Source organism: Monodon monoceros, unplaced genomic scaffold (genome assembly GCF_005190385.1).
Source record: "Monodon monoceros isolate NGI ecotype Baffin Bay Population unplaced genomic scaffold, NGI_Narwhal_1 Super_Scaffold_10, whole genome shotgun sequence".
Classification (NCBI taxonomy): domain Eukaryota; kingdom Metazoa; phylum Chordata; class Mammalia; order Artiodactyla; family Monodontidae; genus Monodon; species Monodon monoceros.
Window position 1 is genome coordinate 13,197,106 of NW_021703766.1, and position 21,012 is coordinate 13,218,117.

General features: G+C 49.9%; 1 protein-coding gene across 8 annotated transcripts in view; it reads right to left on the reverse strand.

The window, feature by feature from the left end:
• ST3GAL2 (ST3 beta-galactoside alpha-2,3-sialyltransferase 2) overlaps positions 1-21,012 on the reverse strand; it is a 73,970-nt gene that overhangs the window by 32,398 nt on the left and 20,560 nt on the right. For 7 of the 8 annotated variants that reach the window (XR_003791537.1, XR_003791538.1, XR_003791534.1 and 4 more), the window contains exons 2-5: positions 8,058-9,444; positions 5,519-5,712; positions 1,766-1,945; positions 128-173 (exon numbers count right to left, since the gene is read on the reverse strand). Coding sequence is in view for 3 of the 8 variants with exons in the window: in XM_029208997.1 (XP_029064830.1) it covers positions 128-173; positions 1,766-1,945; positions 5,519-5,712; positions 8,058-8,396 (759 nt within the window). In the remaining 5 variants the exon portion in view is untranslated. Of the gene's footprint in view, positions 1-127; positions 174-1,765; positions 1,946-5,518; positions 5,713-8,057; positions 9,445-17,157; positions 17,517-21,012 lie in introns of those variants that run through there. The other variant, XM_029208981.1, reaches the window with a different exon arrangement.

Sequence of the window (21,012 nt, forward strand, 5' to 3'; positions counted from 1 at the left end):
GATGGGCACTCTGAAGCTTCTAGAAGGGTCTGGGGGGTATCTGAACCACAAGACCAGGCACAGCACAAGTCAGGTCTGCACTGTTTCCTCTGGGGTGGGGATGAAGAAGGGGGAGGAGGAAACTTACCTTTTCTTTGTCCACTCGAAGGAAGGACTTCACTGGGGCATAGGTGCTGAAAGCAGAAAGAAAAATAACACTGAGGTGGCTCCATGGACCCAGGGATGCCTTTTCTCCCACTGAGGCCCAAGTGATGCCAGCCTCATGACAGGCTCCCCTGCTTCCAGACTGCTGTCCCATAGCACATCACTGCAGTTCCTTGCACAGAAACCTTCAGTGGCTCCCTATGTCCTTCAAGATGAAATAAGGATGTTTTAGACAAGCACTGGGGCCTTCCATAACCCAGCCCCAACTTTTCTTCCCACAAGGCTCTGCTGTGATCATCTCACACCCACCATGTTTGTGCTCTTACCTCTGCCCACAGTAGCCCTCTTGCTACTCTCCTCATATTTGGCACAAATCCCTCCTTCCCTATTAGTCAGCCATGGTGCCTGTAACCTACACTCCCATTTCTGAGTATTCATGGGACTTAAACTCTACAGCACTTATTTTAGCCCTTATGACTCCCAAACGTAAGATAAAGTCAGAAAACTGTAACTTATACTTCCGTGTTTAAAAAATACGTGGTGACAACAGGCAAAAGGTGGCAACAATCCAATTGTCCATCGACAGATGAATGGATAAACAAATCTGGTATATCCATACACTAGAATACTATGCAGCCTTTAAAAGGGATGAAATCCTGACACAGGCGACAACGTGAATGAACCCTGAAAACATTATGCTACTGAAATAAGCCAGACGCAAAAGGACAAACACTATATGATTCCACTTGTATGAAGTACCTAGAATAGTCAAATCATAGAAACAGAAAGAATAGTGGTTATCAGAGGCTGGTGGGAGGGGGGAATGGGGAGTTACTGTTTAGTGGGTACAGAGTTTTCATTTGAGATGATGAAAACGTTCTGGAGATGGGCTGTGGTAAGGTTTGCGCAGCCATGTGAATATACTTAATGCTAATGAACTGTGTGGTTAAAATAGTATATTTTGTTACACGCATACATTTTTACACACACACACAAACCTTGGTGAGACAGAGAGTAGATTAGTGGTTGCCTAGGGCTGGGGGGGAGGAGGGGGGGAGGGAGTGGGGGAGATGGCCAAGGGGTACAGGAGTATCTTCAGGTTATCTTCATCTTTAGAACATGCATGTATTCTAAAATTAATTGTGGTGATGGTTACACAACTCTGTAGACATACTAAAAGCCCCTGAACTGTACATTTTCAATGTGTGAATTGTATGGTATGTGAATTATATCTCAATAAAGCTGTTAAAAAAAAACTACTTGGTGAATTGAATTTCCTGAGGTTCCCAGCTGTGATTGGGCAACTGCCTCCAAAGAAAGTTCTCAGAAGGCAGAGCTCCCACAGTAGGAGCTACCTCCTAGAAAGGAGACCTGGAAAAGTGTCCTTCTCCACCTTTCTACCACCAGTGTGCTGGTTGCCACCATGCAGGGAGTGACCCAAAACAAGCTGTGGCCTCAGCTAACCACCGTTTTGGGCCCTCGCTACCACTGCTTCTCTCCTCACCTGCCCCTCTTGGCCAAAATATTCAATTAAAGGAATTCTAAGATCCGTTCCCTGGACAACTCCTCCCAAGGTGGGCCTGTCACCCATATCCCACTTCCAGCCAGCAGAGGAGCTCACAATCGGATCTGCCCCGTGGACAGGGCGCTGGCGATCCACAGCAGGTCCAGGGCTTTGAAGGGCACCAGCACGAAGCTGACGTTGGCGGGCAGGTTCTTGGCACTCTCGGGGTACATGAAATGGTGGGTGGTTCGGCTGCCGACATCCTGCTCAAAGCCCACGGTTGGCGCCTGATTCATCCTGCAGGGACAAGAGGGTGGCATGAGAAGACACCACTGTGGAAACTGGTACAAGAGTTTTAGAGGACAGTTTGTTGCTGGCCATCAAACATGTAAATAGGTGTGCACTTATCCAGCAATTCCATTCTTAAAATTTATCCTATAAAAATGGTTGCATAAGTGTGCAAAGGATATCCACTGCAGTATTATTTACAATAATGAAAAGGAAAACCAATCAAACAATAGAGAACTGGTTAATACATTTTGGTACATTCATGTAACAGGATAGCATGTAGTCATCAGAATGAACAAAGTATATTTACATGTGCTGATAAGAAATACGTCCAAGAGCTATTGAGTTTAAAAAACTAAGTGGCGTGAGGAATCTCACTTCTTTCCTTTTAACACATATCTTTTGAATACCTGTGCAGTCAGAGGAAATTACAACACAGAAAAGGAAAACTGAAAATTAGATAGTGTGATTCCATTTTTTGTGAAAGAAAAAAAAAGGATAGAAGGAGGGGGGAGAGAGAGAGAGAAGGGAAGGAAGAAAGGAAGCAATGAAGTAAGGAGGGAAGGGAGGAAGAATAAAAACTAACTTTTGTATAAGAATAGAAAAAAATCTGGAAGAGTATTAAAATTTTAACAATGGTTACTCTTAGGGAATGGGATAATTCACTTTTTTAAAAAAAATATGTTTTATTTTTAGCTGCATTGGGTCTTTGTTGCTGCGTGCAGGCTTTCTCTAGTTGTGGTGAGCGGGGGCTACTCTTTGCTGCGGTGCGCTGGCTTCTCACTGCGGTGGCTTCTCTTGTTGTGGAGCACGGGCTCTAGGTGCGCGGGCTTCAGTAGTTGTGGCACGTGGGCTCAGTAGTTGTGGTTCGTGGGCTCTAGAGCACAGGCTCAGTAGTTGTGGCTCACGGGCTTAGTTGCTCCGTGGCATGTGGGATCTTCCCAGACTAGGGCTCGAACCCGTGTCCCCTGCATGCGCAGGCGGATTCTTAACAACTGTGCCACCAGGGAAGTCCTGGATAATTCACTTTTTAGTGTGTACATTTCTGGGGGTTTTTTTCCCAATAACAAGCACATATTACTTTTTTTTTTTTGCGGTACGCAGGTCTCTTACTGTTGTGGCCTCTCCCGTTGCGGACCACAGGCTCTGGACACGCAGGCTCAGTGGCCATGGCTCACGGGCCCAGCCGTTCCGCGGCATGTGGGATCTTCCCGGACCGGGGCACAAACCTGTGTCCCCTGCATCGGCAAGTGGACTCTCAACCACTGCGCCACCAGGGAAGCCCCACATATTACTTTTATAATTTTTTTTTTTTTAAAAAAGAAAAGACAGCCTTTCACAGCTTACAGCTCACCTGGCTGTTCTGTCCTCTTTCCTAGAAGACATGGAACCAAGACAAGAAGCTGAAGCACCCCTTTGGCCCCTGGGCAGATGGCTCAATTCTGCCCGTCCCAGCCACCCTGTCCCTGCACTTTAAGTTCTTGTCTCCCTTTCCACTCCAAGGCCAAGAGGGATGCCCGCGTTCTGACAGAGCCCACCCTCAGCTGTCCTGGGCTGACGTGCAATGTGGGGCTGTCTCTCCTCTGCTGTCTTAGAAGAACCTGGAACCCCAGAGCAATCTCCCCCCTGCCCATCCCCCAGGCTGTGACACACAACTTCCAACTCCTTTCAAGTGGTGCAAAACACAGGATCAAAGCTCCCTTTTTTTGGTGAGCATCTTAAAAACAAGTGATCCAGCTTTAAACACAAACCTGTTGGCCTTTTCCGTTGTGACGCATTGTGAGAACATTCCTATCTTGTGTGGATCACAATTCAGAATCATACCACCTAGGTGTGTGACTGTAACCTGGGCCTCCACTGGGGACACAGGGATCTGGGAGAGAGGGAGCAAAGTCTCCACCACATGCTCCCAGCTTTTTTACGCCCGTTCGAACGTTCCCTGTCCATAGAGTGGCCAGCACCCCCTAGCTGGGCCCTGTGTCACAGGGGTTCCCCTACTGGCTCCCTCCTGCCCATCTCCCATTGATGGCATGATGTGGTGACAGTGTGTCCAGGATGCCTGCCCCTCCCCCCTCCCCCCCCACTGGTCGCTGTGCTGTACCTCATGCCTCTCTGGTTCCCTTCCCTTGAGGGACTGGAGGGTACTTTGGGCTGGGAAACCAGGAGTGGCCTGATTTGGAACTAGAGAGTGAGTCTGTGTTCTCAGCCACTTCAGTTCCAGTCTGCTTCAAGCAGAAGCCTAGAATCTTTCCTACAGCACCAACTGTTCTCTGGCCCCCGAACAGGGATTAAGATCCTGCCTCTCTTCTCCCAAATCCATTTCTTTAGAACTGCCAGTCTGCCTACCATCTGGGTACCCCTCTGATGTCTTGGTCTTTAGGGTTCAGAAATACTGTCTCCTAGAGGGGATGAGAAGTATTTTTCCCATTCATTAATAACAGTTTGCTGGGACTGCTACAGCTCCACACACAGTATTGGTCCTATTGTCATCAAAGCCACAGTCTGGATCTGCCTCTGCCATGACAGCCCTGGGGTCTGTGAGGAACAGAGCAGTTGGAGAAGAAGCCTTAATGGGGATGGTGTTTCTCAGCTGGTGGCTGTGGATGCCTGGATTTGGCCTAGCATCCCCCTCTCCCCCCACCCCCCAACCATTCTCAACATGAGAAAGGTTCTGCAAGGAATGTTAAAAGCCTCAGAGACATATTGCTGCCTTGGTGTTGCTATGGAGACAGCAACAGTTTCTAAGACAAAGCCCTTCCCCCTGCCTCCTGGGAAACCTGGTCTTTCTGCAGTGCTCATCCTAAGAGATGCTTAGTGAAAACTGGGCATTTTCAGTATCTTTACTCTTAGGGCTCTTCCTCCACCAAGGAGTGGGATGGAAGGATCCCTACTGTGGCATTTCCTGCCGCAAGTCTAGGGAGATAAGTCTGAAAACACGAAGTTCAGAAGCAGAATGAGCAGCCCATGTCCGGGTCACAAATCTACCTCTAGTCCCTGCTCACGCTCGGGCTCCCTGCTCCTGTCTTCGTCTGGAATGAGTGCCCTCCCAGCCCTTCTCTGTTCCTCAACGCTGGGCACAGACGTCTGTAGAATGAATGAGCCCCTGCACAATCGAAATGCTATGAGGTAAAGGTTAAGGGATGGGAGCCCAAAGCAGGCACCGACAGCTCCTTTTTCTGCCCAGGATGTCCCTCCTCTGCGAGTCTGCCAGAGGCATCACCTGTGGCTATTAAGCAAGACACTATTTTGGGGCCCACACTCCTGGCCCAACTGCTAAAAGGGACCAGGCAGGTAGGTGAAAGGGCCTCTGGGGGGAGTTTTCACAAGACATCAGCCAGGAGCCTAGTTTCAGCTCTTTGCAGAGGCATTCAGAGTTGGAAGCTGAGCGCGGGCCTCAAGCAAAGTTCAGAGTGACAGTTCTGCCTCCTCATCCACCCCGACAAACACAAGCGAGAGACTTGAGCCTCCGTCACAGCACCCCCAGCAGCTGGCCGCTCCTACGCGGCCGCACAAGGCCAAGGAGGCCAGGGCCCCCTCCTGGAGGCCGGTCCTGGGTCTAGCTTTGAGCTCCCTGGGACTTACCTCATGATGAAGTTGTGCCCGTCCACATCCGGCCCGTAGCCAGAGCCTCGCAGGTTGCCCGAGTTCCCCACCACAGCACAGCGCCGGCACTGGCGGGGGTCCCGGAAACGGTAGGGGTTCTCGCCTGGTACTATCTGGAACAGCTTCTCCAGCACCTCGTTGGTGTTGTGTGACTTGAACTGAGGCTGCAACATCTGGGGAGGGGAGGGGAGCGGAGGGGAGAAAGCAGGAGGGGTGTGATGGGGAGGGGACTCCCGCCTGCTCCCTCCCTGCCCTCACCCTCCAGTGTCCAACCGGCGCAGGCCTCCTCCCCGGGCTGTCAGGGGGCGGAAATCCTCCCTGAGCAGTAAGGACCTTGTTCAACAATAGCGAAGTCTCCCTACTGAGACCAGACCAGGGAGGGCCCTGCTTTCGGGAGTAGCTCTGCGGTACTGGTTGGGCTCGGGGGGTCAAGGTGCTATTCAACACCTTCTCCAGGGGTCTGCAGGCCTGTGCCGCGAAGCAGAGAGGCCCCTGCTCTGCTGTCCTCTCGGGGCAGCTCTTAGTCTCATAGTCATTTTGAGGTGCAGTTAATGTGGAAAGCCCTGGGGAGCTTCAGGGGCTTATTCCCAAGCAACCTGCAGGGGGCGCCCCTGGGACTCAGCCTGAAACTCCAGGCAAGATCCACAGGATATCCGGAGCCCTGAGCCCTGGGGAAAAGGCAAAGAGGCACAGATATTCTTTCAAAGTCAGAACAGCTGGAATGAAATCGGTCCCCTGCACCTCCCACCACCAGTGATGCAAGAGACCATGAAATGAGGCCAGGGCAGCACTTAAACGCCTATAGTGCCAGGCAGGTCACGTGCAGGAGTGAAGAGGCAGGTGGGGCCTACAGCCAACAGGAGCTCCCATCGAAAAGGGGTGGCTCCAACCAATTGTCGCCTTGTGGGATTGTCAGCCCAGAAGGACCAGATTTTCTGGTTTCTCAAGAGAAGCTGAAAAAACAGAGGTCCTAAATGATGGTAACTCATGCAAATAGTTTAAGAACACTGAGTGAGCTGGATTCGGCCCCTGGGCCACCATCTGTAAGGGCTTTAAAATGCTCTATGGTCCTAGCGGCAACGCTGCAGGTTTGCGGCTAAGCAGGAGCTGCTCAGGGGACAGAATGCATGGAGGGGATGGGTGGGCCTGCTTCTCTGCCTCTTCTCTGAGCACAGGAAGGGCCCCTGAGCACAAGAACATGAACTCAGTGTGGAGAAGCAGCTTAGCCCTGAGACAAGAATTTCTAAGTTCACAGCAAAAGAGGGTGGCTGTGGGGAACAGCAGAGAGGTGGCTTCCGGGGCTTAAACAGCCCTGAGTTCCACCCCCGTGAGCAGGGGGCCTGGCCTGCCTCTCGGTCCACCCCTGCCCAGAGGCCTGTTCTGGCTCTTCGTGGCCACCACTGAGACCTATGACCAAGGCAAGCTCAGGGCACTCTCTGAACCTCTATCTTCCCTGTAAAATGAAGGGTGTGACTATGAGCAACGGGCAGGACCCTTCAAGGGCTCCAGGCTGTCATGCGAAGGGCATGTGTGGCTCCTGGTGACTCCTGCTCTGTAGACTCCCCATCCTCAGGGACTCTGAGAGTCCGGGCTGGGAAGCAGGATCTCTGAGCTGCTCTGATAAGCCTGATTGCAGGAGCTCATCCTCACAGCTGTCCTAACTGTGAGAAAAAGGGAGAGTCATCACCCTCCCCATTTGCCAGCTGGGGAAACCAGGGACCATGAGCTGCCTCCCAAGTCCCCCAGCAGAAAATGCCTGCAGCCTGCAGGCCCCCCCCGGGTCAAGTACTGACGCTGCTCCACCTCTGACATGTGTGGCAACCAGATGGCCCTGGCAAAGCCTAGGGAGTGACGCTCCAGAGATGACAGGGACAAGGTGAAGGGAGCTAAAGCAGCAGCAAGGTGACAGGATCCGGAAGAATGGGGAGGCTTGGGTACACCTGTCCCCCCATCCCCTCCCCTTCACCTCCCTTAGCCCCCAGAGGAGTTGCTGATGCTTTCCTATCCCAACCCAGAAGAAAGGCTTTTCCAGCAATTGGAAGGAACCAAGTGAGTGGCATGGTGTTTCAAATTATTTTGAGCAAACATTTACAAATTAGGATACTGCCTGCATAGCAACAATCACTGGAGCTGAGCCGCTGCCTCCTTTATAAAGGGCAGGCCTTCTTCCTGTTGCCATGCTCACTTCTCACCATCTTCTCCCCGGGGAACCTGTTTCTCCTGTCTATTTCACCTCCCTGGCCCAGCAAGGCATCTCTGGTCTATGTTTGGCCTCTACAGGCACTAGAAAATATTAGTTCTCTTTCTTTCCAGGCCAAAGCTCGCTACCCCTTCACAATCTGTGATCCTAGGAGCTGGCTCTGGTCCAGTGAACCTCACACTTTGTCAAGGCTCTGGGGGCCAGAAGACAGACACCCCCAATCCAAGAGGGGGCTCTAAGGGTGACTCCCAAATGGGGGGACAGATCCCCGGAGAGGAGGCAGCAAAGGGGAGGCAGGAAGGGCCACAGCTTTCTCACCATCCACCACCGCTGGACCTCTGGGGGCAGGTCCATGTTCTCTCGGGTCCAGACCGGGGAAATGTTGCTGTTGAAGTGGCTATCAAACCACTCAGAGGCGCCGGCGTCGCCCATGCAGCGGCGACAGGCACAGCTCTTGCCGGCAGGCCCCTCCTTGCTGAGGCGCTGAAGGCCGGTGTAGCCAGGCACCAGCTTCACCCGGTGGGTCCCGTCCAGGGTGCCCGAGTCCAGGTAGGGCAGGGTGGCCATGCTGTGGTGGGAGTAGGTGAACAGCAGTGACATGATGAACACCAGCAGGAAGGCCACGGAGAGGAACCACACCCGCAGGGAGCACTTCATGGTTCGGTGCCCCGGGGAGCTGGGGCCTCAGCCCGGCAGTCAGGCAGGTGTCACCGTGGCCACTCCTTTCCCAGCCCGCTGATGGGCCAGCGTAGCCTGCTTGCTCTGGCACCACACGCAAAGGGCATATGGGCAAGTGCCAGGGAGGGGACAGGGGCAGAGGTCCCACACCACGCCCTCCCTCAGCGTCAGGAGAAAGCACGTCGGCAACAGTGGCTCCCCTGTCCCTGAGCCGCCTGGCCCTGCTTATGGCTTCATTGGGTCTCTCCGTCACTAGCTGGGCCACAGAGGCTCTGCTTCTCCCAGAGCCCTGGCAAGGGGGAGGTCAGTCCATCCCAGCCCTCTAGTCCCTTGGGGTTGCTGGCTGCCAGCTGTGGGGGTCCCCCTCTTTGGCGGCTTGAAATGATCCAGTCTGGAGCATTTGGGGTCCTTGTGGCTCATGAGCAGATGCCGAGGTGGCCCCTCGTCCCCTGCAGCAGGGAAGCCCTTGAACCCCAATCATAGCAGAGAGCACGTGGGCTTCAGGCAGCCTGAATTTCATTTAAGAGTCTTCCCTCTCTCAGTTGGCCCTCAGGGCCCAACCCCTCTGCCAGGGGAGGAGAGGGAACCAAGCCCCAATCCAGAGAGAAGAAACCCAGGAAGCTCCGTGGGTTCCAGAAAACTCTTCAGAGACCAAGATCCTCCTGGCGTTAGGTTCTGCCCTTCTACTTCCCATCCGAGGCGCCAGCCCCTTCCCCCGACGGTCGCAGCCCCAACTGCAGTTGTGTAGGGGTGGTCAAACTCCAGCTCCTGCTCTGAGGTCCTCTGGGGCCTGGGAACAGCCGCTTCTCAGCAGGGTGTTGCTTCGAACGCCATCAGGGTCAGCTGAGCAAGTGTGAGCCGAGCTCCAGGCCAGGGCCCAGGCCTCCGTCTTGGTGCTGCTGGCCCAGGCTTGGAGGCTGCTCTGCCCATCTCCGCTCCCCTGAGACCTCTGTCCTGCCTTGAGCTAGCAGTAATCCCCTGGCAGGTTCCCCTCACTCGTCAGGCGCCAGGCTGCTGCAGCATGACTCTGAAATTGCAGAAAGGAAAAATAATGTGCAGACAGATCGCACATGCACACGTGCTCTCCCCCAGCCCTGCCCCCAAGTCCCAGAGGGGACAGAGCTGGCAGTAGAGGAGACGCCCACTTAACTGAAGGGTGGACAAGAGAAAGGGCTCTTCCCTCTAACTGCAGAGAGCATCACTCTGCTCTCCTTAACTCGGGCCTCTAAAGACCAGATTAGCCGGCCACCCTCACTCATTAGCCAGAAGGTAAACAAGGACAGAAAGTGATTTCCCTAGAGCCACAGGGCAAGTCACTGGAAAAGCCAGGTTTAGGAAGTTCCTATTCCAGCGATATGAGGTTAATTTCAGGAAACTTAAGAGAAAATGGCCCAGAGAAAAGATCGTAGGGGGCTGCAGATATGAGCCCCTGCCCGGGCATTCTCTACCCCTGAGAAGAGGTAGAGAAGCCCCCCCAAAGTGAGGGGGGCGGTTAACCTGAGCCCTGGGATTTGCCCTCTCCCCTCTGTAGTGTGGGCTACAGATGAAGCATTCCTGGGTTAGCTGCGTGATTCATTAACAATCCTTCCAGCTCTGGTGTCAGGGAGAGAACCTGACCGTGTCAGGACGCTCAGCACCACCACCACTCAGCCCTCTGGACAGTTGCCTTCCTCTGCAGGTTACCAAATAAATGCCATGGGCTACTGACAGCCTGAGCCCCTGTGCTGCCCTGGGCAAGAGCAGGGAGAAGAGGCAGCAGGGTGCTGTGGGGATCTACCCTAAGGAAAGGAGCCTGAATCCATGCCATGTGCTAGGGAGCCAGGGTGAGAGTCAGGGACAAAGCTGAGAGTGGAGCCCCCGGGCCCTGGCTCCATGTCATGGGGAGCACTTAATCCTAGAGGCCTGCGTGTCCCCACCAGCTCCTCTCCAAGTCCAGCCAGCCCTGGCTCTGACCCAGCCCCTGGGCCTCACAGCTGCGCTCGGAAAGCTCCAGCTCCAGCCAGCTCCTCCAGCAACTCTGGCTGCTGCCACCAGCTGCACAGTAGGCATCTCAGGCTCTATGTTCAAGAACCTCTGCCGCCCCCTCCATTTATGGCAACTCCAATTTCTGGGGCCAAGCCAAACCACAAAGCCATCAGGGAACAGAACTAACACGTTCCAATAAGGAGACATTATTCTGGGTGGGGAAACAATGCTCACAGACGTGAAGGAACTTGCCTAGTCAAAACCTCCTGAGTGTAGCTGAGATTTGAGTCCAGGTCTATCCAGTTCCAAAGCCTGTGACTGGCCAGGGCGTAGAAAGAAGCCCATGGGTTCCTTCAACTACCCAGAGGCTCCAGGGTAAGAGGCAAAGAGACACAGAAGCCGGCTTCCCAGGGTCAAGAGTGAAGCTTCGTCCACAGGCCTCACCGGGGCTCCCAGCTCTAACCCACAGACCCAGTGGCACTGGTCCAGTGTGCTCCTTCCAAAGGTTCTACTGCACCCTTTGGCATGCCGGACTCCATGCACAGCCTTTGGTGGCGCTGTCTGTAAGTAGAAGCCAGGTCACTGTCTCTTCTAGGCCTCCCTTTGCTCATATCCATGACCAACATCTAAGGAAAAGAACTCCGTTTTGCAGGGTCTTGCTCCCAGCATCCTGTGACCTGAGGAGAGCCAGCCATGAGGCAAGCGGCCCAGGAGGTGGTGACTTTCCAGGCTGAGCAAGGGATGCTGCAAGGAGCCTGGCTGGGGAGACCTGGTTTCTGGTGCGTGGCCCACTGTGGCCCCCGAAGGCGGACTTGGGCAGAAACCGGCACAGGAGGCTCTGAAGGAAACATCTCTCACGTTGGGGAAGACTGTAACTCCTTGCAGTCTCAACAAAGGGGGCATCTGACGTAACCGGCTGCCTTGTCAGGGGAGGAAAAGCCCCAGTTTTGTCACTGTGTTTGGGAAGAGCAGAGAGGGTCTTCCCAAACAAGGGTCACCGGCAAAAGCCTTTGCTCTGGAAATCCCAAGGCTGGGCTGCTTCTGGGAACGTGTGCTGAGGGCAACTGAGGGCACAGGGCAGAACGCAGCAAGAACGGTCAGAGGCCCCAGACATGCACCCCGAATCCCAGAAGTCACCTGGTTAAGAGCTTTTATGCACGTCATTTGCTCTGGGGTACTCCCCGTGCCCTCCAGTTGCCAATGCCTAATTCTCATTTCTCCCTTTCACAGCTGCTCTGATCTTTCACTTTAAGCCCATGCAAACCCCAACGTAAAAGAGTCGGGGGAAGGGCACACATTTGGGCATCAGCTCCCACCTCTGGTGCCCACAGAGGGAAGCAGGCCAGTCTTCCAGGGCCACCTGGCTGGTGCTGGCTTATTTATTCATTCGACAGATACTTAATGGGCCGGCGAGGGCTGGGGGTGCTAGTGTGGGACAGTAAACACGCGTCCTGTCCTAATGGAGCTTCTGGTCTAGCAGCAAATACAAAGGCAAAGCACAGGGGATTACAAAGTGCCATGACAGGGAAGTTACAGGGTGCTGTGAGAGGGAACAGAGTACACAAGGAGGAAACAGCCTGACCTGTGAAAAACATGGCAAGAGGGGCTTCCCTGGTGGTGCAGTGGTTAAGAATCCGCCTGCCCATGCAGGGGACACGGGTTCGAGCCCTGGTCCGGGAAGATCACACATGCTGTGAAGCAACTAAGCCCGTGAGCCGCAACTACTGAGCCTGTGTTCTAGAGCCCGCGAGCCACAACTACTGAAGCCTGCGCGCTTAGAGCCCATGCTCCGCAACAAGAGAAGCCACTGCAATAAGAAGCCTGCGCGCCGCAACAAAGAGTAGCTCCCGCTCGCTGCAACTAGAGAAAGCCCGCACGCAGCAACGAAGACCCAACGCAGCCAAAATAAATAAATAAATTTAAAAAAAAAAAAAAAAGCATGGCAAGAAGGCCAGCAAAACTGGGGAGGGTGTCGGAGAGGTAGGCACAAGGGGCCCGGACACAAAGGCCTTTGAAGGGATTAGGATTTATTATTAATCTGATGGGAGGGTTTTGGGGGGGGGGGGATGTGTCATGACCTGATTTATATTTTAAAATGGACCCTTGGAGCAAATTTTTAAAAACTAACAGTACTAAGAGTTTAGAGAGGATGCTGAGTATCAAGAACACTCACTCACCATTGGTGAGAAAATAAATTGGTACAATGCTTGGGAGGCTAATTTGGCATTACTTAAAAAATATGGACATAAGTATATCCCAGCAGTATTTCTTTTTAAAGAAAAATTAAAAAAACATCTTTCTCACAGAAAAAGATGGAACACTGGGGACACAATGAGAGATTAGAAAGTTCCCCCATTTGTCCTGAGCTAATTTATTTTGTGATGTCCCATGTGAGAAGACATCCTCAGAAAATGTAGTCCTCCTAGTTTGGGTAGGAATGAATGGTTTCTCACCCAAAGGTTGAATATTTAGAATCAATGAATTATAAAGCTGGTGAGTTCAGCCTGCTTCTCCTATTAAGCAGATTTAAAGCTTAAGTTGAACCCTGACAACTAGTTGAATACACTGTTTCATTTTCCCCCAAAATCGTGCTGCTACTTGGGACAATCTGTTTTTCTCATTGAGGTTTAATTCACATATAATAGGATGCAGAAGTCTTTCAATGTAGAGCGTGATGCATGTTTACCCACGTGTGTAAGCACCCAGTATAAAATACAGAGCATTTCCACCACCACCCCACAACCCCGGAAGTTCCCTTGTGCTCCTTCCCTGTCATCGTTCACTGCTATACTACTTTGCTGAGTCCGGTCACCATAGATTAGGTTTACTTGTTCTTGAACTTCATATAAACACTCCTGCCTGGCTGGCTTCTTTTGCTCAGCACAATGTTTTGGAGATTCGTCCATGTTGTGTGTATCAGTAGTTTATTCTTTTCCACGTTTGGACAGTTGAGTTGTTTTTAGTTTTTGGTTGTTATGAGTAAAACTGCCCTGACCTTTCTGTACAACTCACCTTGTGGACACATACTCTCATTTCTCTGGGGTAAATACCTGGGAGTGGAATTACAGGACCATAGGGTACATACACCAGTATGTTTAACTTTACCAGAAATTACCCAATAGTTGTCCAAAGTGCCTGTAGCATTTTATGTTTCCACCAGTAACATAGGAGAGTGCCATTTGTTCCATGTCCTGGATATCTGCTATCTTTTTAATTTTAGGCATCCTGGTGGGTATGTAGTAAACTCTAGTATTTCTACAAGCAGATACACGTGAACACGTGTACCAAGAGACATATGAGAATGCTCAAGGCAGCACCGGGTAATAGCTGAAAACTGCAAACAACTCAAATGTCCATCAGAATAGGATGGATAAATTGTGGTCCATTCACGTAATACAGTAAAAATGAATGAACTCCAGTTTCAGACATAAACAGGGATGAATATGACCAAAAAACTATATGTTGAAGAAAAAGAATAAGTCAGGGGTGAATACTTACAGTATGAGTTCATGAAAAGTTCAAAAGTATGCAAAGCTAAGCAAGAAATTGTTTTAAGGCCTCTATACACATAGATGATAAAACAACAGATAAAATCAGGGAAACACTGTAAAATCCAGGAAATTCCCCTGGATGGGAAGAAGGTAGATGAGACAAGAAGAAGGGTCTATAGGAGCTTCAGAAGTACTGGGGAATGTATTACTCCTTAATCCAGATAGTAGAAACAGAGTATTTAAAATTTTTATTCTTTAAGGAATTTTTTTTTTTTTTTGCGGTACGCAGGCCTCTCACTGTTGTGGCCTCTCCCATTGCGGAGCACAGGCTCCGGACGCGCAGGCTCAGTGGCCATGGCTCACGGGCCCAGCCGCTCTGCAGCATGTGGGATCTTCCCGGACCGGGGCACAAACCCGTGTCCCCTGCATCGGCAGGTGGACTCTCAACCACTGCGCCACCAGGGAAGCCCAGTCTTTAAGGAATTTATATGATATATACTATTCTGAATGTGTGATGCATTTCATTATAAATTCTAATTTTTTTTTTTTTTAGGTTAAAACATTTTTTGCTAAGGGACTACTCTGGCTGCTGTGTAACACTAGCAGGGGACCACAGAGAAGCTACTTCAATATCGCAGGCAGTGGAGGTGGTGAGAAGCAGCTGCATGTATTCTGAAGGGTTTAACTGATAGGTGAGATGGAGGGTGTTGGGTAGGAGAGGAAGACTGAACCCGGGGCACAGGGCCTTGTGGTGTGTGTGTGTGGGGTGCCATTCTTTCATACAGAAAAGTCAGGAAAGAAATGGGTTTGGGTAAGAAAAAAAAAAACAAGAGTTCTGTTTACAACAGGTTAAATTTGAGATGCCCTTTAAATGTCCAGGTGGAAATGGCAATAGGCAGCAGGACACAGATGTCTGAAGCTCATGGATGAGGTCAGAGCTGGAGGGATACATCTGAGAGTCATCAGAGCACAGTTCATTCTTAAAACTACAGGACCAGAAGAAATTATTGACGGAAGGCCTGGCATAGATAAGAGAAGGCTGTCAGCAGTAACCTTCACAATGGCTGATCCAGAGGTTTGGAGGGGGTGAACACCTGACTGGATGAGAAGTGGCCAACAGGCAGGTGAAAAGGTGCTCAGCACCATGAGTTATCAGGGAAATACATATCAAAACCACAATCAGACACCACATCCTGCTCACTAGGATGGCTATAATCAAAAAGACAGATAATAACAATTATTAGTGAAGATATGGAGAAACTGTAACTCTCATACATTGCTGGTGAGAATGTGAAATGGTGCAGCTACTTTGGAAAACAGTCTGGCAGTTAAAAGGTTAAACAAAGAGTTACCGTATGACTCAGCAATTCTAATCCTAGGTCTATACCCAAGAGAAAGGAAAATATATATCCACATAAAAACACATACACAAACGATTATAGGAGCATTATTCATATCAGCTCCAAAGTGGAAAGGACTCAAAGTTCCATCAACTGATAAATAAACAAAATGTCAAATATCCATACAATGGAATCTTATTCAGCCATAAAAAGGAAGCACTGATACGTGCTACATGGATGAACCTTGAAAACATGGTGCTAAGTGAAAGAAGCCAGACACAAAAGACTACATATGATGTGATTCCATTTATATGAAATATCCAGAATAGGCAAATCCATAAAGTAGGTTAGTGATTGCCTAGGGCTGGGGGTTGGAGGAGATGGGGAGCGACTGAGAATGGGTATGGCGTTTCCTTCTGGGATGATGAAATGTTCTAAAATTGTTTGTGGTCTAATTGCATAACCATGTGACTAGACTAAAACCAACTCACTTGTACACTTGAAGTGGCTGAACCGTATGGTATGTGAGTTATATCTCAATAAAAGTGTTACTAAATAAAGGGAATGAGATAAAATAGAATGGGAGATATTACAGAATGTTTGTATACTGGTGGGGATGGTTCAGTAGAGGGAGAAGTTAACGCTGCAGGTAAAAGGATAATTAAGAAGCAGAGTCCTTGGGACTTCCCTGGTGGCGCAGTGGTTAAGAATCCACCTGCCAATGCAGGGGACACGGGTTCAAGCCCTGGTCCGGGAGGATCCCACATGCCGTGGAGCAGCTAAGCCCGTGTGCCACAGCTACTGAGCCTGCGCTCTAGAGCCCGCGAGCCACAACTACTGAGCCCGTGTGCCGCAACTACTGAAGCCCACGAGCCTAGAGCCCGTGCTCTGCAACAAGAGAAGCCACCACAATGAGCAGCCTGTGCATCGCAAGGAACAGCAGCCCCCGCTCGCCGCAACTATAGAAAGCCACAACTAGAGAAAGCACAGCAACAAAGACCCAACGCAGCCAAAATAAATAAATAGATAAATAAAAAAGAAACAGCAGCAGAGTTCCTGAGCAGCAAGAACGGGGCAGAGGGTGGGGGGAGCCAGTGCCCTAATGGAAAGGGTTGACCTGCCTAGCAGGAGGTGAAGCAGAGAATGGGCACAGGCACAGGGAGGGATGCATCTTTATTGCTGGGGTTGGAGATTTACAGAGATCAGATGTGAAACAGTCCTCTAAGAGAGAAGGAGAGTAACGAGGTAAATTTAGTGGGAGGCAAGGCAATACTAGTGTCTTCTGAGAGGTTTGTGGTTACAAATTTAGCAAATTTGGTGAGACCACTTAACGATAAATACCCCCTGAATGGCTGGCCGAGCTCAAAATGCTGAGGCTGAACAGAGGAACTGGAGAGCAGAATCCAGAAGGTCAGGGGCAGCCTTGGAGAACAGATGGTCTTCCCTAGAGCCTTCTACCAATCAGGGGATGCATGCTTGAACAACTATGCTAATACAAGGAAACAAGGGAAACCGAAGGAGGCCCTGGCCAGCCTGCAGGTGGAAGAAAGGAAAAGCAGGCGTATGGGATTGAGCAGCAAAGCTTGCCCCAAAGGAGAATGGACGGAACCGGGTTTTGGAGGCTAGCATGGTTTTAGAACCAGTCTCTAGTCAGTTCCCAGGAGACAACCCATCAACTTAACCTAATGAAGCACAGGATATAGCACAGCCTCAGACCAGCGCAGCTGAACACAATCTTCTTGGCAGGCAGAGAAAAGAAACGTCAAAATAAAGAGCAGAGGATGGGGGGAGGGAGACTGCTTGAATCTGGAGGGGGTGGAGAGAAAGAAAAAAATCCCAGCCCAAGACGCTGATAAGCACCCTCTTTCCTCCCACTGACACAAAGCCTAAGGACGTGTCCCAGAGCCTCAATGTAAAGGCATCAAACCACAGATTAGTACTCACATTGCATGGTGTTTTATGAGTTTCTAAGCATTTGCAGGCATAGCCTCTCATCTGGTATTCACAAAAGTCCCAAGACAGCTGAAACAGGTCAGCCAGGCGATAAGTGACAGAGCTTTAATATCATTCCAGGTCTGATGGCTCCAAGGCCAGTGCTCCTTCCAAAAGCTCCCACTGCCTTCCAGAGAGGCTTTTCCCACTAACTGGGGCACAACCATCAAAGGGTTCCCTGTGTCCCAGAACCTTGCCAACCTAGTAACCCAGCAAACTCCCTGCTTGCTGGTGTGGCAACAGCCGACACCAGAAGACGCCCTGGGGTGTCAGTCATTATCTGGAAGAAGAGACCTGACAGGCCCTCCCTCACACTCAACTGAAGCCCAGAGAGGCACATCCTTGATGTGTCTGAGAACTGGTTGCTTCACCTCTGCATGCTTGGCTGACTGAAGTCATCACATTGCAAAATGCTGGCACCACCCTCCGGCACACACCCCTCAGTTATCCTACTGACTCAGGCCTCCTCGCTCCCCAGTTACAACCCCTCTGGCAGTGTCTTCCTGCAGGACACCTCACTTTGCCTTGATGTCGAGTCCGAAATCTCAGCTCCAGAACTTCTGACGCTGTCCTGAGTTGGCAGCCAGGAAACCAGAAAGCAAGAACTAACATTTCTTCCAGCCTATGATCATCACTCTGGCTAATTTTCAAATAAGTCCCAGCGAAATAAACCATCAGTCTTCATCGCAAGCGGATCGATGTTGCACCCTAAGAAACAGGCTCTAAGGGGAGGAATGCTGGGCTCTAAGGCACGGGGAGAGGGTGGGGCAGGGGGACAGCTGGGATGTGGGGTCCCAGCTCTGCACCACACCTGCCCCTTAAAGGAGTCCCAGTGTGATTTGTTGGTGTTGGGCGCAGGGGAGGAGTCCAGGAATTTGTTATACATATCTACAGTAGGCAGGGAGCGATCCAGAAAACAATACCGACCGTCTCAGTAGCAAGGCAAAGCCAGACAGAAACTGTTGAGAAGAGGCAGGGAGATGGGGCGAGGAATAAATAGAAAGTTATTTAAAGAACAGAACCGGGCTTCCCTGGCGGCACGGTGGTTGGGAGTCCGCCTGCCGATGCGGGGGACACGGGTTCGTGCCCTGGTCCGGGAGGGTCCCGCATGCCGCAGAGTGGCTGGGCTCGTGGGCCGTGGCCGCTGAGCCTGCGCGTCCGGAGCCTGTGCTCCTCAGCGGGACAGGCCACGGCTGTGAGAGGCCCGCGTACCGCAAAAAAAGAAAAAAAAAAGAAAAAAGAACAGAACCACCTGTATGATGAAGGCCAGGGCGGTTCCTGTTAAGCCCCTGTGTCCACTGACCAGTCTCTCCAGGCTCCAGACCACTTCTTATTTGCATTTTATCCAGTCTGGTAGTTTTTTTTCTCTTTAACACATGAGTATAACCCTTTACCCTTAGGTATTTGGACTCATGTTACTACCTTTGTTTTCTCTTCACTAGTTTTCCTTTAGTTCTTTTTTCTTTTCCTGACTTGTTGGACTGACACACTACCCCTACTCCCACCACTTTTTTTCCTCCTGGCTTGGAAATTATATTCCTCTTCTTTTAGTGGTTATCTTAAATTGTTAGCATATATACATTGTCCTAATGAGGTCTACCGTTTTCAGCAGTACTATTCTGTTTAACAAGGCAGAAACTTGACGTGATTTAACAATGAAATTCCCTTCCTTACTTTACCTTATTCTTCCTTGATAATGTGGTGAACAATTTTAGTTTTCCTTTTGTAAAATTAAAAAACAAACTAGACACTGGATTTCTGTTTGTGTGTTTTGCTATCTGTGGCAGACACTGTTGGTTGCCTACCAGCAGCCACTCCCCCTTCTTTCCTGCCAACAGAATCCTGATTTTGCTCAGGTAGCAAAGAACCCAGTCCCAGGAGATGAGGCAAGCCTGGTCAAAGCCAACCACAGTAAGCCTGTTCCCTTTTACCAGGAATTGGTGTAAGAACGAACCAGCTCGGGCCAATGAGACATAAGGAGATGTCTGCTGGGGGCTTCTTGGACAGATTCTCCTTCCCAAAAAAGAGGCACATTAGAAAGCTTCCTTTCTCTTAGCATCTCCCTGTCTTCCTGCTTGGGAAGCTATAGGGTGATGATATGTTACCTAGAGCAGCAGCAGCCATCTCACAACCATGAGAAGAAAGATCTTATACCCTTAAGATGGCACAGCAGAACAATGGAATGATCCAGGGTTCTTCATGTCAATATTAGACCACTGCCCCAACCCTGGCACTCCCTACCTCCACACTTCTCATTATAAGCTAATTAAATATTTTCTAGAGTTTAAGTCACTTTGAGTGACTTAAGCATCCAGATATACTGTCTATAGTTAAATTTACCAACATACTATTTCAATTTCTGCACTCAATGCTGGTGCTAGCAACCTCCTCCTTCCCCCGAGATTTCTTCTTACTGAAGCATACCTTTAGTAGTTCTTTTAGCCAGGATCTATAGATAAAACTGTCTTAGCATATCCAAAAATATCTTTATTTCACCTCATTCTTGAATGATAACTGGATATAGAATTCTAGTTTCCCTAAGACAGTCCTCTATCATCTCTGGCATCTAATGTTGATGAAATGTTGTCTGTCGGTCTCATTGTTGTTTCTCTGAATTCTGTTATTTCTCTGGTAGTTTTAAATATTTTCCCTTTATTCTTTTCTTTTCTTTTATTTTGGCTGCGCCACGTGGCATATAGGATCTTAGTTCCCTGACCAGGGATCAAACCCGTGCCCCCTCTAGTGGAAGCACAGAGTCCTAACCACTGGACCACCAGGGAAGTCCCATATTTTCCCTTTATTCTTATCTGCAGTTTCACTATATCTAGTTATTTATTTTGTTTGGTATTCGTGCTGTTTCTTCAATTCTGGAATTCTCAGCCATTATCACTTCAAATATTTTTTTGCCATTTCCTTGACTCATATCTGGAATTCCTACTAGACTTGTGCTAAAGCCTGTCACATGTCCTCCATGTCTGTGCTGCATTCTAGATGAATTCCTCAGCATTAGCTTCCAATTCATGAGTTCTATATGTCCAGGCTACAGCTATCCATTGTTTCAAATTCTAATTACACTATTTTTTGCTGCTAGAATTTTTAATTTAAAATTTTCATATTCACATATTCTTGTTTCTTTTACAACTTCCCTTTCTTTTCTTTAACGAATCTCCTGTTTCCCTAATCTCTTTCAGGATCCTTAACCTATTTCTACTAAAGATATTTTCTGATTACTCTGTTATTTTCATTTCTTCTGGGGTAACTTTTTCTTTGCTTTTGTTCTTTCTTCGTATTAGTTTTCCTCACATGTTTCTGAATATGTAAGCTCATCCCTCCCCTATCTGGGGGTTTTCACCTTTGCCTCCCCAGGTCCTTTGGGTCTCCTGGTCTAGAATTATATCTTGTAGTACCAGCTCAGCTTAGGTCCAGGCTCTAATGTTCTGTCCCCCTAGGTAAGCATCTTCATGATAAGCCATAGCCCCAGGGAATGGGTGACAGCAACTGTTTTCCCAGCCCCTGGGTTCGAGCAGTAGACCAGCTCTAATTCCATGCTTTGTGTTGAGCACTCCATAGCTCTGTTACCCCAGATTTCTAGCCACTTCTTCTTGCATCCAGTCTCAGAGACCAGCAGGCCTGCAGCTTCTGCCCTGCTCTCCCCTGTGTGTTCTTGCTCTATTTCTCATCACAGGGATGTTTATCATTTTGTGTGGGGAGGGAGGGGGAGTACATGACTATGTTTTCAGCATTTTTTCTTTTATTTATTTATTTATTTTTTAGACGTTGGGGCAAGCGGGGGCCACTCTTCATCGC